General features: G+C 36.3%; 1 protein-coding gene across 1 annotated transcript in view; it reads right to left on the bottom strand.

Annotated features, from left to right (window-relative positions):
- Nucleotides 1-19,386, bottom strand: part of LOC123564941 (NAD-dependent protein deacetylase sirtuin-1-like) — a 37,128-nt gene that overhangs the window by 13,922 nt on the left and 3,820 nt on the right. Inside the window, exons 3-5 of the mRNA XM_053537595.1 lie at nt 17,165-17,244; nt 8,180-8,366; nt 4,957-5,772 (exon numbers count right to left, since the gene is read on the bottom strand). Of these exons, the coding sequence (XP_053393570.1) occupies nt 4,957-5,772; nt 8,180-8,366; nt 17,165-17,244 (1,083 nt within the window). The remainder of the gene's footprint in view (nt 1-4,956; nt 5,773-8,179; nt 8,367-17,164; nt 17,245-19,386) is intronic.

Raw genomic sequence — 19,386 nt, 5'->3', positions numbered from 1 at the left:
ATGAGAAAACCAACATAGTGCATTTGCGACCAGCATGGGTCCAGGTCAGCCTGCGCATCCACACAGTCTGGTCAGGATCAATGCTGTTCACTAAAGGTTTCTCTAATTGCAATAGGCTTTGAAAGGGAACAGCATGGATCCTGACCAGATTAAGTGGATGCGCAGGCAGGTCTGGATCCATGCTGGTCGAAAATGCACTATGTTGGTTTTCTCATGGCGCGGCTCATACAGTTATAGTGGCTCCTAAAAAGGAACTGAACAAGTTATAATGATGGTACACACCAAGTTTGGTGAATTTCCAATATGCCATACATGAGAATAAGTTGTTTTAAAGTATTTCATGTTTCAGCTTTATATATATAAGCGGCCCCAAAGGAAGCCAAGCACCCATATTTGAACAAAATTTGATGAGAACCTTAAAATGATGCTACAGACAAAGTCTGATGAAGATCCATCATACTGTTCATCAGTCACGGGTGTAACTGTTTTAAGTTATGTAACCTATTTCAGTTATTTTTTCAAGCATTTTATAACCTGTATTAGTTATAAAATATAGTTAACTCAGGTAAGTTATTTAAAAAAAGTCTTTTTGCTGTTCTCACAAAGTGACTTTTAAAGTGAAATTAGTAGCGAACTGAGGTAAATCAAATTCTGTTTTAGTCTGAGCATGACCTGATAAGCATAATGGGATAATAATGAGATATTAAGAGTTTTATAGCTTTAAAGCTTTTGCGTAAAACTTTATCAGCGTAAAATTTTTTACTGCATAGCTGGAAAGATAAAAGGTCAAGGATTCAGGAAATAATTGCATTAGTCTCTTTCAAAATGAGGAATTGGCACAGGAGGGCTTTGTAATATTTTATGATAACTGAAACAAGTTATGGAAGTTTAACCAGTAACTCAGGTACATGAAGGTTATAAATTGCGATAACTTGAAACAGTTACACCCCTGACTGTGTTCATGAGAAAATGTTGTTTAAAGGTATCTCTATCTTTAGCTCTATTAGCATTTGAACAAGCAAATTCGATGAATTGGTATCCCCCGCCGAAAGGGTTTGTGGTAAGCAACAGCAAAAAAATATATATCTGGCAAAAAGTTAAGGATGTTACTAAGAAGCAAATAATTTCATTAGTCAAAATCAATTTAACAGAAAACGAATGTTTTAAGTGTACATAATAAATGTATGTTACGCTGATCCTGACTAATGAAATTATTTTGAATGGAATATGTTTACTGTAACAAGCTTAGCTTTTAGAATTAAATGGAGTTATTTGAAATGTGAGCTTGAAGTGTAACTAGAACGAAATATTGTCTTCGAGTAGTTTGGCACCAAGTGTTGCTGTTTAACAAGTTCATTTGAACTTAAAAGAACAGATGTCCTTAAGAGTGCACATCAAGTAAGATATCTTGAACATGGCTGGTGGCGGGTGTTGTTGAAGGTTTGAACATTTGAACATTTAAAAAAAAAAAGGAATGGAAGTTTTTTTGTTGTTTTTTTTTGTGTGAGATGTGGGGGGGGGGGGGGGGGGGGGGGGGGGGCATGTATGTGACCGGGTGAGGGTACAAAACTTCACAATTTCACATGTTGATTATGAATATTGATGGAATATAAAAAATGAAAAAAATGTTTGTGGGGGGAGAGTGAGGGATGCATGATCACCCCGGTGGTGGGCATGACTGGGTGGAGGAGTGAGGTGGGGGAATGGTACAACTTTGCATGTTGATAAATATTCATGGAAGGTTTGAAAAAAAAATTAAAAAAGGAATGAAAAAAAAAAAATTGTGGAGGGGGGGGGGGGGGGGGGGGGGGGGGAAGGGGGGGGGGGGTGTGACCAGGGCAGTGGGGATGACCCCGGGTATGGGTACACAACTTCACATGATAATAAATGTTCATAGAAAAAAATGAAAGAAGTTTTAATTAATGAAATTCTATCAATTTGTTAGTTTGTTATGTACAAATATGTGGATTTTTAAACAATTAAAGGGCAATAACTGTGGAGTTACGAATGAGATCCTGATGAAACTGTGTGTGCACTACCACATTATGGTGATCTAAGTTCAATTTAAGTTTCATAATTCTAGGTCAAATATGTCACAAGTTATGAAGCAGAAATTGACATATTTATAGTACCCTATATAGTTAACACTAGAAACTTCTAAGGGCCATAACTCAGGTGTTACTTGGGCAATCTGACTGAAACTTGACGGGCCGCATTTCCCTATAGTGGCGAACATGTCAATGAAGTTTTATTTAAATATTCCCAACCACTTCCTAGAAATGGCTCCAGATGGCCGGACGGATGGAAAGACGGAAGGATGGACAGACAGACAACACCAAAACCATATCCCTCTGACTTTGTCGGGGGATAACAAACTTGATAGAGGACCATGCTATGATGCTACTGACCAAGTTTTGTGCAATTCTGACAAGTAGTTTCAGAGGGACAGACACCAGACAGTAGCCGGACAGTGGGCAATCACAATAGCTCAGCCCGAGCACGTGGGGTTCAGGTTAGCTAACAACAGGAATATATATCAAATGCTGTATTACATTATGTTATTATTATACAAAGTCACATGTTACCTGCTGACAATGCAAAAGCAAGATAACGCAAGATAACTTGCATATTACTTTACTACAAAACATCATCAAGTCATCACAAAACACAAGATAAAGGGATACTGATGGCAGAACAACTTTGAAAGCTAAACAACATTTCTACAGTTTAATGATTCCCAGTCATACATTCTGAGATAAACCATACAATTTTTACACCCATATTTTTTTGCATAATCTTCTTAAATTGCTGAGTAAAATCCCAAATAAAACCCAAAGAGCACTTCTTCACATGCTGAATAACAATCCTATGATGTTTTATGACTCTTAAGGATGTAGGGTTGTTTCTTTTCTACAGTTTTAAGAAGTTTTTCATACATGTGAGCTTGAACAACATAAATTTCTAGGACAAACAAGAGAAGAAAAAGCACAGGTCACTAAACTCGTTTTAATTTTATAGGGCATTTTCTTCCCCCACCTGTTTAAGCATTTCTGGAATTTTGTAAAATTGAAACAAGAGAGACATGAGGCAGAAGTGATAAAAGTTTCAAAGCCATATGTAGAGATAGTACTTAAGTTTTTCAAATCATAGGTATGAAGTTAAAAAGCTTTGAAAAGAAGACAAATGTCCATATATTTCTCAAAAATAGATATATTGACACTTATTTTAACCAGAAGCATAGAGTTATGAGCATTTAATATTTTCATGTAAAAGAAAATTTTGTGATCAAGGAAATGTAACTCTTCATGAACCTGGAGAGCAGAAACATCAAAGGGACATAATATAGCGAATATTTTCTACTTGGGTGCATTTGATTTAACATTCAACTGTGATCTGGATTTCTAAATAATGATCCTTAATACTGTGTGCTAAAAATATAGAACAACTGGAACAGTCCTTTAACAGCAAAAAGATGCTGTAGCAGAATGAAAATTGTTAAGCTGTAACTGGGACTCGGACCCAGGACCTCTCACACCTGAGGCAGACACTACCTCTTCCCTATAACAGCAGTAGCTATAGCTAGGCAGTTTAAGTGCACCGATTACATTACGTGGACTGGAACAGTTTTGTGACAATAACACATAATCGGCCTATTCTGGATTATCGGCGTATTCGCTTTGTTATCTTACGGCAATTTGTGTGTAAAGAAAAAACATAATCTAATGCTGCAAACGTTTTAATCAGTCAAAACTGCCCATATTTCTCAGACGTGTTTTTTAGAGTATGAAATTACTAACTGGTAGTACCAGTGAGATATAACTTACATTGAATCTTATATATTTGCTTTTTTAGCAGCTCGCGAATGGCAAAGACAGTGGGATTTGTCCAAATATAAGCAATTACTTTACCAGTTTCGAGAGGATATCAACTGATAGGAAATTACAGTTACAAACTAAATACCTTTCTGCAACACATGGAGTCATTAGCATTCACTGTCAATCAGTATTATGACTAAGATCGACGATCATTCATTCATTCAAATAATTTATAGACAGAGTCCGTTGTTTACATTTTTAATCGTAACCGGTGCTCTTGTAAAAATCACTTTTTTTGAAAAATCGAAGAATGCGAAGAGCTATGGTACGGTCTCTACCATATGTCAAACACTTTACACAAAATATGAACTGGTACGAAAAACTTAACCAAGATTTCTAAGTAGAAAGGGGCCATAATTCAGCCAAAATCCTTGATGTAGTTATGTACATTTGCCTATAACTGGACATGGTGGTAGTAAACAGGTGTTGAAAGTTTCAAAGCTTTATCTCAAAAGAATTTGTCAAAATATGAACTGGTACGAAAAACTTAACAAAGATTTCTAAGTCAAAAAGGGCCATAATTCAGCCAAAATCCTTGATGGAGTTATGTGCTCTTGCCTATAACTGGACATGGTGATGGTAAACAAGTGTAGAAAGTTTCAAAGCTTTATCTCAAAAGACTTTGTCAAAATATGAACTGGTACGAAAAACTTAACAAAGATTTCTAAGTAGAAAGGGGCCATAATTCAGCCAAAATCCTTGATGGAGTTATGTACTCTTGACTATAACTGGACAAGATGATGGTAAACAAGTGTTGAAAGTTTCAAAGCTTTATCTCAAAAGACTTTGTCAAAATATGAACTGGTACGAAAACTTAACCATGATTTCTAAGTCAAAAGGGGCTATACTTCAGCCAAAATCCTTGATGGAGTTATGTGCTCTTGCCATATAACTGGCCATGGTGATGGTATACAAGTGTTGAAAGTTTCAAAGCTTTATCTCAAAAGACTTTGTCAAAAAGTGGACTGGTACGAAAAACTTAACCAAGGTGTGACGTCGACGCTGACGCTGACGCCGTGGTGAGTAGGATAGCTCTACTTATTCTTCGAATAGTCGAGCTAAAAATACATTTTTAACTTACTTTCGAGCCGTAAAGCAACATTCTGCCTATACGGCCTCCACATTTTTCTTGTTTTCTTCACATCAGCAGTAGAGCTTGGTTTCTGATTATCTTCTGAGCTACATCCTGGTTTAGCATCATCACTCACTTTACCATTGTCTGTTTTAGACACAGATTTAGTTTCTGCACTTGCACTATTCCCTTGGCCTGTGGATGTGGTTGTGTCACAATCTACCACTTTCTTTGCTGTACCAGTATCACGTGCCTCTGGTTCTGTTATATTTTTCACATTCTGTGTTTCATATTCCCCCCCTGATTGAGACGGTTTAGTACTAGTACCTTCTGCTAGATTTTCACCACCAGATTTACATACATGTACTTCATTACTGTCTGCTTTTTCAATCCCCACCTTCACATTTTCATTATCTTCCCCCACATCCTTGTTACAATGGCACTTTACATCTGATTCGGTTTCAGATGCTTCCGAGTTATTAGTATTTTCCCTAACTTCAGTACTTGTACTAGTTACATTACTTGAATTTTCACTATTTACAGTTTGTTCCTGATCTGCCTTACAGTTAGATTCATCAGTTTTCACTTCAGACTTGTCAGATTCTGTTTCAGGGGGTTTTGGTGATGATGTTGGGGTAAGCAGTTCATCCATGGTAATCTGAGTCATATTTTCACTCCCAGCAATTTTAGCCCAGTCATCTCCAAGTCGGCGACAAATTTCACCAACCACTTTATCACAATCACCTAGTAACTCGACATCAAAGTTTAGGTTACGTAAATGCTCTTTGTTAATGAGAATCTGAGGAACATGTGCAGGTAGGGAATCTGAAATCAAAAGTCAAACGTTTTAATAATTTTCCATACATTAGCATTTCATGGTAAGATTTTCTTCAAATTCTTTTTCTACAGACTCAATACAGACTAACCAAACAAAAAAATGTTCACCTTTTCTTTATTTTCTAGGACAATATTTTCCATATTGCTATGCATATTATGAGCTGTGATTCACTTCCTACAAATACAGATATCTAGAATTTTGTGAATAAAACACTCTGTTCCAGATTTATTGACAACATCACTCATGCACAAGAACTTCACTTTTTAATCAAAATAACATGAAGAAGATTTCCTAGTATTCGATAAAGCCATATAGGGAAAACTAACCCCATACCCTGGCAGCCATGCTTTTTAACAAAACAAATTGATCTGGCCAATTTGTTAGTGAGCCACCTAAAGAACACTGCTGGGAAATTATCTGAAATCAGGCCTGCAATTTCTGAGTTTTCAGGAGACTATCACTCAAGGAAAATTGTAAAATTATTTTGAAATCGGGCCAACAGTTTCAGCCATTTTTGAAGGAAGAAGATTTTCAAAGATTTTGATAATGCCATACAAATTAAACTAGCCTTGAACACTGATGATAATGTTTTCAAATCAAACAGAATAATCTAAAGTAATTTTACCCCTTGCAGCCATGTTTTTTAATGAAGTAGGATGATCTGAAGAATTTGGCAGAGGTTCACCTTAAGAAGGAACATTTCTGTGAAATCTATTTTGAAATCAGGCCAGCAGTTTCTCAGAAGAAGACTTTTTAAAGCTTTTCCTTTTGGTTGTCATGGTAATTAAAATTCTGTATGAATGACCGATACTTGAAAAAAAAAATCTGAATGGGGACCACCCAAGGAACATTCCTATGAAGTTTGGTTGAGACTGGCTTCAAAGTTGGTGGTTTAAAAGACATTCGGCAGATGGAAGATGGACATCCAAGGATCTTAAAACGTAGCTAAATACCATATTAATAGTGATACTTTATCAATGCAATTTAACGTCAATGACATGACCCCCCCACCACCGTTTTCACTGACAATAAACAAGAGGGTCATTGACCCTTTAAGTGCTCACCTGTGTACAAGGCTTCAAGTGTGTTTGTATTAAGTACTAAGCTAGGTTTCTTCTATGTTAGCCTATATTATATACATGTCACACACTCTTTTGAACCTAGGGCAATAATTTGAACAATTATGGTAGACATTACAAATCTGATACGTCACGCCAAATATCAAGGCTCTAGCTATTAGGGAAAAGTGACCACGCCCTCCAGCGGCCATGTTTTTTGACGAATCGGTATAATTTGAACAATCTTATTAGAGGGTGACATAAGGACCATTTGTTTGAAATTATTTCAAAAGCGGACCATCGGTTTAGGAAAAGATGTCGTTTGAATTTTTACCTCTGGCAGCCCCTATGTGAAACCAAGCGGAACCGTTTGAACAACTTTGGTAGAGGACCACCCAAGGAACATCATGGCCAAGTTTCATCAAAATCCATTCATTGGTTTTGGAGGAGATGTCGTTTAAACACAATTGTAGACAACACACGGATGACTTGACGCACGGACGACGCACGACGGATGCCAGACACAGCGTGATCACAATACCTCACCACGAGCACTTTGTGCTCAGGTGAGCTAAAAACTAAAGAATGATAATTTAATCACTTTTTCAATACACATAAGCTAGGCAAATTTGGTCAAAATGTTCTATTCTGTTATGCACTGGAATGATAAACTTTTGGATAATTTAAGCTCTAGTTTTTTCAGACAATCAACCAATCAAAATGGATATAAGTCCTCCATTATTCACAGAAAGTTCCCTTTTTTTAATCTGAACTTGTGTGCAAATATAATTTGTGATCTCTGACTTAAACAAAAATGTGGAAGACGCGAGCACCAACACTAAAATCTCACCATGAACCTCTAATTCAAGTGTCTGAGCTAAAATGCTATTAAAACAACTACTAAATAAAGAAATTGCAAATATATAGCTTCCACATTTAGAAAGTTCTATATAAAGAGAACTTAATCAAAACTGACTTGATGATATAATATATCATTTGCAGCTATCACCATTTATATGTATCTGTAAGGTTTAAAATCAAACTGACACAATTATAGGTCATATGGTGATTTGCCAGCTTTTGATGGTGGAGGAAGACCCCAAGTGCACTTCGGTGCATTATTTCATCATGGCCGGCACTTGGAAGAACTACCGACATTCTGCAAGCCAGCTGGATGGCTTCCTCATACAAAGAAACAACGCCCCGAGTGCGCCTTGAACTCGTATTGGTTAATGGCAAGTGATTTGAAGTCAGCAGCCTTATCCACTCAACCATGGAGGCAAAGCAATCACAATTTATAAATTTAAATTTCACTCGGAAGATTAGAATAACATACTAGGAATGAGAGCAACAGGTCGGACTTTCAGAGATGAACCAATCACAATGAGGAGATCACAGTCGTCTTTGTCTACTGACATCTGATGGTGAAATTCCTCAGGTAGACTCTCTCCAAAAAACACAATATCAGGCTTCAGCACTGACTGAGGTGTCTGAGGCTCACACTTAGGACACATAGGAATCACCTGAAAATATACATGATCAAATATATATAAATACCTATTCAAGTATATGAAATACAATACAGATATAAGTTCATAGTTATTTTGTTTTTGTTTTTAATCTTCATATGTAGATCCAAGTTGGGCAGACCCTGGTGCACAACAATTTTAAATATGTCAAGGATCTATTCTACTAGATTTTAAAATGGAGATGATACTTTTTTACATTAAGATGGAAATGTGAATTAGCTACAATTATTTGGCTTACTTTTTGGTGAAACTATGTTATTTCAATTAAAATAGCTTTTTTTTGTTGCAAGGTCTTGATGCTTTTAAATTTTACAAATTGAATATGAAAATCTGATATTGTACAACTGGGAGTTAAGAGGTTTTATATTCACTGATTGCTACAGTGGAATATTAGACACACAGATCTGCTTAAAACTTTTTAACATCACATACCCAAGGATGCATCTAGAAAAAATCTGCTTTAATGTATGACTTTAGCCAAAAATATTTTTTAGTGGGTAAATAAACTTTTGAAGATAAAACAAGAGCTGCCTGAGGACAGCAACGCTCAACTATTCAACAGCCTTGTCAATTGAATCAATATAAGTGGAAAAAGGGGAACGATTTGTAAAAATGCAAAACAGGAGTATGGAATCTGTACAATGCATGTCAGTTCGAAAAAGGGGCATAATTTTGTAAAAATGGAAATCAAATTTATGGAACCTATGCACTGCATGTCAGATCTTGACAGCTAACATGTGTGTGAAGTTTCAATCCATTACATAGAAAAACTTAACAAAAAATTGCTTAGTCAAAAAAGGGGCATAATTTTGTTAAAATACATAGTACTTAGAGTTGTGGAACCTGTGCAATGTGTCATTTTATCACAGTGAATAACTGTATGAAGTTTCAATCCATTCCCACAAGCGTTTTCTGAGATACCAGCTTACATACAAAAACTTAACCAATTGGGACGCTAACACAGATGCACAGGTGAGTGCAACAGCTCTATCTATTCTTTGAATAGTCAAGCTAATAAATGCAACTTGTATTTTTTTCTCAGGACTTCATTTTGTGGATTGACACAACCATGAAATCCATGAAAATTAGTCCCCATTGAATACTAATCCATACCCTGCTAAATTTCTATCATGAACTTGTCCATCTTTCATTTTGGACAGTATCATTAACTGTTAAAAGGGGTGCTTACTAAAAAGATACCGACTGAATACCGAACAGTACAGATCATGATCAGACTGCATGGATGAACAGGCTGATCATGATCTACACTGGTCGTAAAGGCAGAATCAATCATATCCAGCAAGAAAAGTGTTAATGATTTCACAATACAAATCCTTCTAGATAGTTTTTTTTGTAAGTTTCAAAAAGCTAAAAGAAATTGAACCTAACTCAAATATTGAATTTCTCTGTTGCCATAGTAACAAGAGCACAGAAATTACTATGTAATCAATGTAATGAGTTTATAAAAATAATTGTTTCAACTTCCCAATGATCATATTAAAATAGCATTAAACTATTCTATTTCAGCTGTCAAAGGAATAGATAAAGGGGTAAGTTCACTAATGGTCAAAATTTGCCCAATCTCAGAAATAGATAAATTACACACATGTGATAGAGCAATATATATTCTGTTCAAATACCCGACTCATTTCCAGCTGAAGTACATCATAATGGTTGCTATGGCAATAATGCTAACTACCTTAAAATCCGTTTTTACTGCAAAATTGGCATTTAATAATGTGTTACTAAACAACAAACACTGCTGTTATAAACATTAACAATACAACACTGATGAATTGCAAGTTGCTTTTATTTCCATCCTATCTTAGGCTATGTTGCTATGGTAACCATGCATATTTGAGACAAAACATTGTTTTAGTTCTCAATATTTCAAAAGTAGATGCTCTATATAGTAGACGCAACTTGACCGCGATGGTTGACCTTACGCTGATTATTCATATTGGTTATTTCATTATAGAAATCAAGGGTGCTTAGGGTAGCCGTGTATATTTATATGGAATTAGTTTGTATACAGTGCAGTATCAAAGTATATATACTTACGTTTGATCAATTAAAACTTTCCAATACACTAATTTATATTTACACAAATTTTTATTTCCTTTTTCTCGTGCAGCTCGTGTTTTACGTACACTCCTTTTACAAAATAGGCTGTGCCTCATTATGTTTTATAATGCAAAGGTCAACCATCGTGGGTCAAGTTGCGTCCACTATACAAAATTAAGCAGACTATAACTTGTCATGAAATAATCATCAGAATAATTTGTAATATAGCAGAGTCAAATAATTTGATGTTGTCATGATAACAGCAATGACAATATCACTGAATATTTCACTTAGAGCTGAATTACCCGTTTTTCTCGATGGGACCTTCAGTACGTGAAGCGAGCGCTCTAACACTGAGTCACATTGACTACCAACAGTTACACGTGTAAAACTAATGTATATTTCTAATTGGCTTTACCTATAACAGTCGTCTGTCATTTCCGGCGAAAAAACAATTTGTGTGTGTTTTATATGGTATTCGTTATTGGGGTATACATTTTATGACATATTGTAAGATATTTTTTAACTTATTTACATTTTAAATGAAATTAGGGCAATTCCAGAATTAACTGTATAGGGGTCTCGGACGGCAATCGAATTTTTATTGACGGGTAGTGGGGTCCATCGGAAAATCATAGTAATGGATGGTGGGGTCCATCAGAAAATCATAATTATGGGTGTTGGTCCTCAGAAAAATCGTCTTTATGGGTGGTGAGTTGATTGTAAAAATATTTAAAATATGGGTGGATGGGTGGGTGTTTGATCACCTCTCTTAGTAACTTACAGATATTTTCCTTTCTTTTTAACTGGAAGTCGCTACTTTACTGACTGCGTTACACGGAACGCAATTTTTACATCACTGATGTAAAAAATATTATCATTTTTATTTCTATTCATGAAATATTTCATTTTTCTGTCTAGTTCCCGTTGAATTTACAGTCAGCGTCCTTAATCGCCGAAAGTTTATCCATCAACATTTCCTGACGTAATAGAATCGTGTCGCCGATTATGTACGATATCTCGCACTTGTGCAGAATTCGATAAAACCCGTGAAGACCGATTGATCATTTTTCCCGCCTTTCATTCACACTCGTGTATTCTGACAAGCACGTGACGTTTGTTATGCCAACAGTTAAGGATGTTTCTCATATGCCGTGAAAAGAAATAGAGTGAAGCTAAATGAAACCGAGGCAGGCCGAAACGAAAACATGCGTGAATTGAGTATAAAAAATTGCAAGAAGATCAGTCGAATCTTTTCATGCTCGCACAAATATTTTAAACGGGCGTACATATCGTCATCATCCTATTAAGGACATATTTGCCTCCGGTATTTCAATATATTTGTGAAGCACTAGCCGATTTGAAAACCTTATTTACAAGAACATGTGTAAGTCGCTAAGAAAACCAACATCATAATATTCACAACAGTAATTCTCGTTTACAATTATGGGAAGTCACTAATGCCGCACACATTCATATTTACTGCAGTATTACGTAAATATTTTCTGTACTGTTATATGTGGCCTTACATGTAATTGAACTATTTAAACTGTTCATGCGCGGTTTATCTATTTTTCTGTTAAATTGTTCAGTTAATTCACATGCGTATCACTGCAAAGTTAAACTATAAAAAAAGTGAACATCAATTTCTTTAAAATACTTGCATGATTTATGTTGAGCATGTTTAAAGACAAAAGCCACATGTACATTTGATTTGCAAGGTGAACTTATCTTCTAATAGTTTTCAATCATATTTTGTCTACAGATTAATGCAAATGATAGACAGACCTATCATAAATAAGTGCATTCTTGCAGTTTAATGACAAAGCCAGCATCGTAAAAAACCTTTTTTAAAACTTATTTTACGTAGAAGTAAAATAAATGTGACCTGCATAATATGTCATACCTTTTCCTAAACATTACCATTCTTAATTATTTCCATTATAAGTTAAACAGTTTGTGGACAAAAAGATCACGAGTTGTTACTTTAGCGTTTAGCCATTTAAAGGCACTGACTTCCAGATTTTCGCTTAAAGTTTGGTCATATTTTGAACATTAGAACACGAGATTTTGTTTCTAATCTATCTCTAATTGCAAATCAAGAGAGAGAAAGAGAAAAACAAACATGCTCAAGTTGGGAATCAAACCCAGGCCGCCGCGGCAATAAAAATTTTCCTGCTGTCCTGACCGATACATCACTGAGAATAAGGCGCGTAACGGTCGTTAAATAAATATAAAGGCAGTTTACCTACACCGATATTTTGAATTGAAAAAAAATCGCAAAATCAACTAATTCTTAGGTGTATCTATAACATAATCTGTCAGTATCTAAGTTTTAAAACCATAAGAAATATACAGTAGCAATAGTTTTCTGATATTCAATTTTTTATTTTTTGTTGTCGTATGATCTGGAGGTCAGTGCACAACCACAGGTGCCCGTCCAGTCTTGGTGCCCATATGAGTGCCGCCCCCCCCCCCCACCCCCAAAAAAAATAAAATAAAATAAATAAATAAAAACCATTGTTTTAATCCTAAAACGAAAAAATAATTTCCTATATATACTCTTTCTTTCCATGTAAGAGAGTATATATAGGGAAAAAATCTTTTTTTTTCATTTTAGGATTAAAACAGTGGTTTTTAACTTTTTTTGAGGGGGCGGCACCTATATGGGCACCAAGACTGGACGGGCACCTGTGAACACACCTACATATGCGAACGTTAAGATGGAAGCGTGAATAATAAAAGAATGAATATGCGTAAATATCGGGCCTTTTTGATAGAACCGAAAGCAGACGTTTCTTTTTTGTATTTTGGCGGGAAAACTGCACGTGCCTTCAATGATGCTCCTTCGGTAATGACTGCGTGCTTATAGAAAATTACGTATTAGCGTTATATTTTTGCGTCACCAGAAACATTACTGTGTTAAAACTTTCATGTAATTGTAAACAAAATGCTCTATAACCAATCGAAAATGCATGCTTAAAAGCTTGAATTTATATCGTGTCTGTAGATCTACGTCCGTGACAGGCTCTTATAATATTTTCCATTCGAGTTCTTGATATTATATTTATGTGTTCAACTTTTAAAAGAAAGGATGTTTACGTTTAAACACTAACAGGCATGTGATGACGATTGTTTCACCGGTAACGAACATGTTTTACGGATGAGCTTATAATAAATCAAGTGGGTGGGGTATAGACATTTTTCTTCTCCGATCCTTCCACCTGGAAACGTATTTTATCAAATGTCAGCATCAGCGCATTTGTGTACCAAACTTACACATACACCATTTTGTTGGTATTTAACTAACCTTTCACTGATACAAATATTTTTTTGGTACACGGTTGCGCTGATACTGAATTATTCACCTGAACAAAGAAAAATAGCGAAAATTCAGGTTTTTTGGCGAAACTGGTTTGATTGAAGCGATGTAAATATTCACATACTGTGGATAGAACTGATCTATTGATGTTTTTTAGAAGCTCTAAGGTTAGTCTGTTTGAAAGAAGACGTAAATGATATTTTTTTAAGTATTTAATGTATTTGAAATTACAGGGCAAAATAGTAGGGTTAGTGAACTTACCCCTTTATTTATATCCCCTGTTTCTGTGCAAAAGTATTATATGCAGCTATTTAAGCTCTATATTTATTAACAAAACTGGATCTGTTAGTAATTTATTTGATGAACTGAGCAATAAAGTTAAAGTACATTTACTAAATTCATGAACTGTTTTTTGGGCAAATTGGCAGAAGAACAAGAGCTGTCAGTGGACAGCGCGCTCGACTATTCTCAATGCTTGATAGTATAACATAAGCAATGAGTAAAACTTTAACATTACAATAAGCATATTCTAAGTCGAAAAGGGGCCATAATTAAGTCAAAATGCTTGACAGAGTTGCCTCCTCCTTTTTACAGACTGGGGTACTGATGGTAAACAAGCATGCAAAATACGAAAGCAATATTTCAATGGACTTTGAAAATATTTGGGGTGGTACGCAAACTTTAACATCTATTCTATATCGAAAAGAGGCCATAATTCAGTCAAAATGCTGGATAGAGTTGCCTCCTCCTTTTTACAGACTGGGGTCATGATGGTAAACAAGTATGCAAAATATGAAAGCAATATCTCAATCGGCTTTGAAAATATTTGGGGTGGTACGCAAACTTTAACATTTATTCTAAGTCAAAAAGGGGCCATAATTCAGTCAAAATGCTTGATAGAGTTGTCTCCTCCTTTTTACAGACTGGGGTCATGATGGTAAACAAGTATGCAAAATATGAAAGCAATATCTCAATGGACTTTGAAAATATTTGGGGTGGTACACAAACTTTAACATTTATTCTAAGTCGAAAAGGGCCATAATTCAGTCAATGGACTTTGAAAATATTTGGGGTGGTACGCAAACTTTAACATTTGTGTGACACTCAAGCTCATGCTAACGCTCATGGCGACGCCGGGGCGAGTAGGATAGCTCCCCTATTCTTCGAATAGTCAAGCTAAAAAACATACACCCTTGAAATACAAGCATACAGCTTTAAAATTTTGGTGTCATCAAATAAAAATATCTGTAATAATAATAGTTATAAACTAAGTAATTATAATAATAACAAGGCAGTCTGAAAGACAGCTAAATCCCCCGCCACTGCTATGGATAGTGAAAGGGTAAACCTTTGATTTTAGCTGTGACCTTGACCTTGAACTGACATGGCTGACTCATGAATTCTGCACAACGTCTTGATGAGGTGATCATTTGACCCAAGTTTCATGAAAATCCTTCAAGGGGTTTAGGAGATACAGAGCTGAAACCTTTGACCTTCAGTTGTGACCTTGAGTTGACATGGCTGACTCAGGAGTTCTTGATGAGGTGATCATTTGACCCAAGTTTGATGAAAATCCTTCAAGGGGTTTAGGAGATACAGAGTGGACACAAAATGGAAGGCTCAAACCTTCGACCCTTAGTTGTGACCTTGGCCTTGAGCTGGCATGGTTGACTCATAATTTCTGCACATCGTTTTGATGAGGTCATCATTTTACCCAAGTTTTATAAAATTCCTTCAAGGGGTTTAGGAGATATAGAGCGGACACGAAATGGAAGGTTCAAACCTTTGACCTTCAGTTGTGACCTTGACCTTGAGCCGACATGGCTGACTCATAAGTTCTGCACATCGCCTTGATGAGGTGATCGTTTGACCCAAGTTTGATAAAATTCCTTCAAGGGGTTTAGGAGATATAGAGCGGACACAAAATGGAAGGCTCAAACCTTTGACCTTGAGTTGTGACCTTGACCTTGCGCCGACAAGGCTGACCCATGGGTTCTGCACATCGTCTTGATGATGTGATCATTTGACCCAAGTTTCATGAAAATCCTTCAAGGAGTTTAGAAGATATAGAGCGGGCACAAAATGGAAGGCTCAAAACCTTTGACCCTAAGTTGTGACCTTGACCTTGAGCCGGCATGGCTGACTCATGGGTTCTAAACATCGTCTTGATGAGGTGATCATTTGACCCAAGTTTTATAAAATTCATTCAAGGGGTTTATGAGATATAGAGCGGACACAAAATGGCAGGCTCAAACCTTTGACCTTGAGTTGTGACCTTGACCTTGAACCGACAAGGCTGACTCATGGGTTCTGCATATCGTCTTGATGAGGTGATCATTTGACCCAAGTTTCATGAAAATCCTTCAAGGGGTTTAGGAGATATAGAGCGGTCACAAAATGGCAGGCTCAAATCTTTGACCTTGATTTGTGACTTTTACCTTGAACCGACAAGGCTGACTCAAGGGTTCTGCACATTGCTTGATGAGGTGATCATTTGACCCAAGTTTCATGAAAATCCTTCAAGGGGTTTAGGAGATATGGACCGGACACGATTTTGTTACGGACGGAAGGACGGATGGACGGATGCAGACCATTCCTATAATCCCTCCGCCACGGCAGGGGATTAAGTAAATGAATATTATACTTTAATTACAGCATTTCTCATACAATCAAACTGAACACATAAGTGTGTCAAGGCCATGTGCATACTACTAACTACCTGTCACATAAATTTTCATCACAATTAATATATGAACTTAAAGTTGACCAGAAACCAGCTCAGCGAAGGAACAAAAGTTATCAATCAGTAAATTGACACATGCCCCATAAATATATCCTTGGCTCAGGACGTTACCCAATAGATTTTTTTTCTTTTTATAAATTGAAGGCAGTGCATTTATTTAGGCAGAAGATTTACACTGTGGTATACTGTAGAATATGTACATCCTGACAATATGCTATATGGCTTTTTATCCTAAAAATATACACTAGTTCACTCAATAGCAAGGAATTTCTGTTTATGTTGTTTAAGTCACCCCCTTCCCCTCCCCCCACCCCAAAGAAAACTGTTACAGTTCTTTATTGATAAAGTATATACTGAAGGAGTGTACAGTGTTTCAAGAATGGACCCAAAGCAAATGGCAAACAGACAGTCTTTTCCCAATTCTAAAGCTTAAATTCCCAATTATATGAGATGTCATTTTTATTTTTTCAGCCAAGAACATATAAACATGCAAACATTTGACACATTAGGTTATGAACAAACATAAAGCATAACAACACATTTTTTCATAAATTAATAAATGTAAAATTTTAACAAGTACTACTTTTTTAACACTTCCAAATTTGAATTTTTCCAAATTGTAAGGCCCATGCCCCATTCCCAAATTGGTGTAATCTGGTTTACCTGATCCATAATTTTTTCTCTGATGTCATCACTGGAGCATTTATGATGGCAGGTCATACATGTAGCTGTCGCAAATGACCCTGAAACACAGGATATAAGAATAACATCATTGTAACCAAGACTGCTCAATGATAAAACAATTCTGGCAAATTTACAATCTTGCCCATCAGATGAACAAGAGTGCCAGAATGTCACAATATACGCCCGTCACAGCAAATTTCTTTACTCTAGCTGCTGTATTTTGCAAATGAATTTTAATTTTGTGGTTGTTTAGTAATCATTGTAAGTCTTTTGTTTTCCTAAGTCCACAAAAAAAATTCCTTACCAGGTAGAGAGACCTTAAAATACACCTAAAATTTGAAAGTAACATCTATGTTGTACCACAGAAAAGTGGTCTTGGTTTTGCCCTATGGTCAATTATAAACAAGAGGGCCATGAAGGCCCTGTATCGCTCACCTGACCTATTGACCTAAAGATCATCAAGATCAACATTCTGACCAAGTTTCATTAAGATATGGTCATAAATGTAGCCTCTAAAGTGTTAACTAGCTTTTCCTTTGATTTGACCCGGTGACCTAGTTTTTGCCCCCACATGACCCAGACTCGAACTTGACCTAAAGATCATCAAGATTAACATTCTGATTAAGTTTCATGAAGATACAGTCATAAATCTGGCCTCTAGAGTCTTAACAAGCTTTTCCTTTGATTTGACCTAGTGACCTAGTTTTTTAACACACCTGACCCAGATTTAAACTTGACCTATAGATCATCAAGATTAACATTCTGACCAAGTTTCATTAAGATATGGTCATAAATGTGGCCTCTAAAGTGTTAACTAACTATTCCTTTTATTTGACCCCCGTGACCTAGTTTTTGACCCGACATGACCCAGATTCGAACTTGACCTAAAGACCATCAAGTTTAACCATTCTGACTAAGTTTCATGAAGATATAGTCAAAAATGTGGCCTCTAGAGTGTTAACAAGCTTTTCCTTTGATATGACCTAGTGACCTAGTTTTTGACTCCATCTGACCCAGATTTAAACTTGACCTAAAGATTATCAAGATTAACATTCTGACCAAGTTTCATTAAGATATGGTCATAAACGTGGCCTCTACAGTGTTAATTAGCTTTTCCTTTGATTTGACCCGGTGACCTAGTTTTTGACCCGACATGACCCAGATTCAAAATTGCCCTAAAGATCATCAAGTTTAACATTCTGACTAAGTTTCATGAAGATATAGTCATAAATGTGGCCTCTTGAGTGTTAACAAGCTTTTCCTTTGATATGACCTAGTGACCTAGTTTTTGACCCCACCTAACCCAGATTTGAACTTGAGCTATAGATCATCAAGATTTGACCAAGTTTCATTAAGGTATGGTCATAAATGTGGCCTCTAGTGTAAACTAGCTTTTCATTTGATTTGGCTTGGTGACCTAGTTTTTTATCCTACATGACCCAGATTCAAACTGGACCTTAAGATCATCAATATTAACAATCTGACCAAGTTTCATGAAGATACAGTCATAAATGCGGCTTCAACAGTGTTAACAAGCTTTTCCTTTGATTTGACCTGGTGACCTAGTTTATGATCCCAGATAACCAAATATCGAACTCGTCCAAGATTTTATTAAGGGTAACATTCTGACCAAGTTTCATTAAGATTGGGCCAAAAATGTGACCTCTATAGTGTTAACAAGCTTTTTCTTTGATTTGACCTGGTGACCTAGTTTTTGACCCCAGATGACCCAATATCGAACTCGTCCAAGATTTTATTGAGGGTAACATCCTGACCAAGTTTCATTAAGATTGGGCCAAAATTGTGACCTCTAGAGTGTTAACAAGCTTTTCCTTTGATTTGACCTGATGACCTAGTTTTTGACCCCAGATGACTTAATATCGAACTCATCCAAGATTTTATTGAGGGTAACATTCTGACCAAGTTTCATTAAGATTGGGCCAAAAATGTGACCTCTAGAGTGTTAACAAGCTTTTCCTTTGATTTGACCTGATGACCTAGTTTTTGATCCCAGATGACCCAATATCGAACTCGTCCAAGATTTTATTGAGGGTAACATTCTGACCAAGTTTCATTAAGATTGGGTCAAAAATGTGACCTCTAGAGTGTTAACAGTCAAATTGTTGATGACGGACGGACGAACGGACGGACGGACGACGGACGACGACGGACACCGGACACAGGGTGATCACTAAAGCTCA

This window comes from Mercenaria mercenaria, chromosome 2 (assembly GCF_021730395.1).
Source record: "Mercenaria mercenaria strain notata chromosome 2, MADL_Memer_1, whole genome shotgun sequence".
Taxonomy (NCBI): Eukaryota; Metazoa; Mollusca; class Bivalvia; order Venerida; family Veneridae; genus Mercenaria; species Mercenaria mercenaria.
Note: the sequence above shows the minus strand (reverse complement) of the source record. Positions and strands in the feature narration are given on the sequence as shown.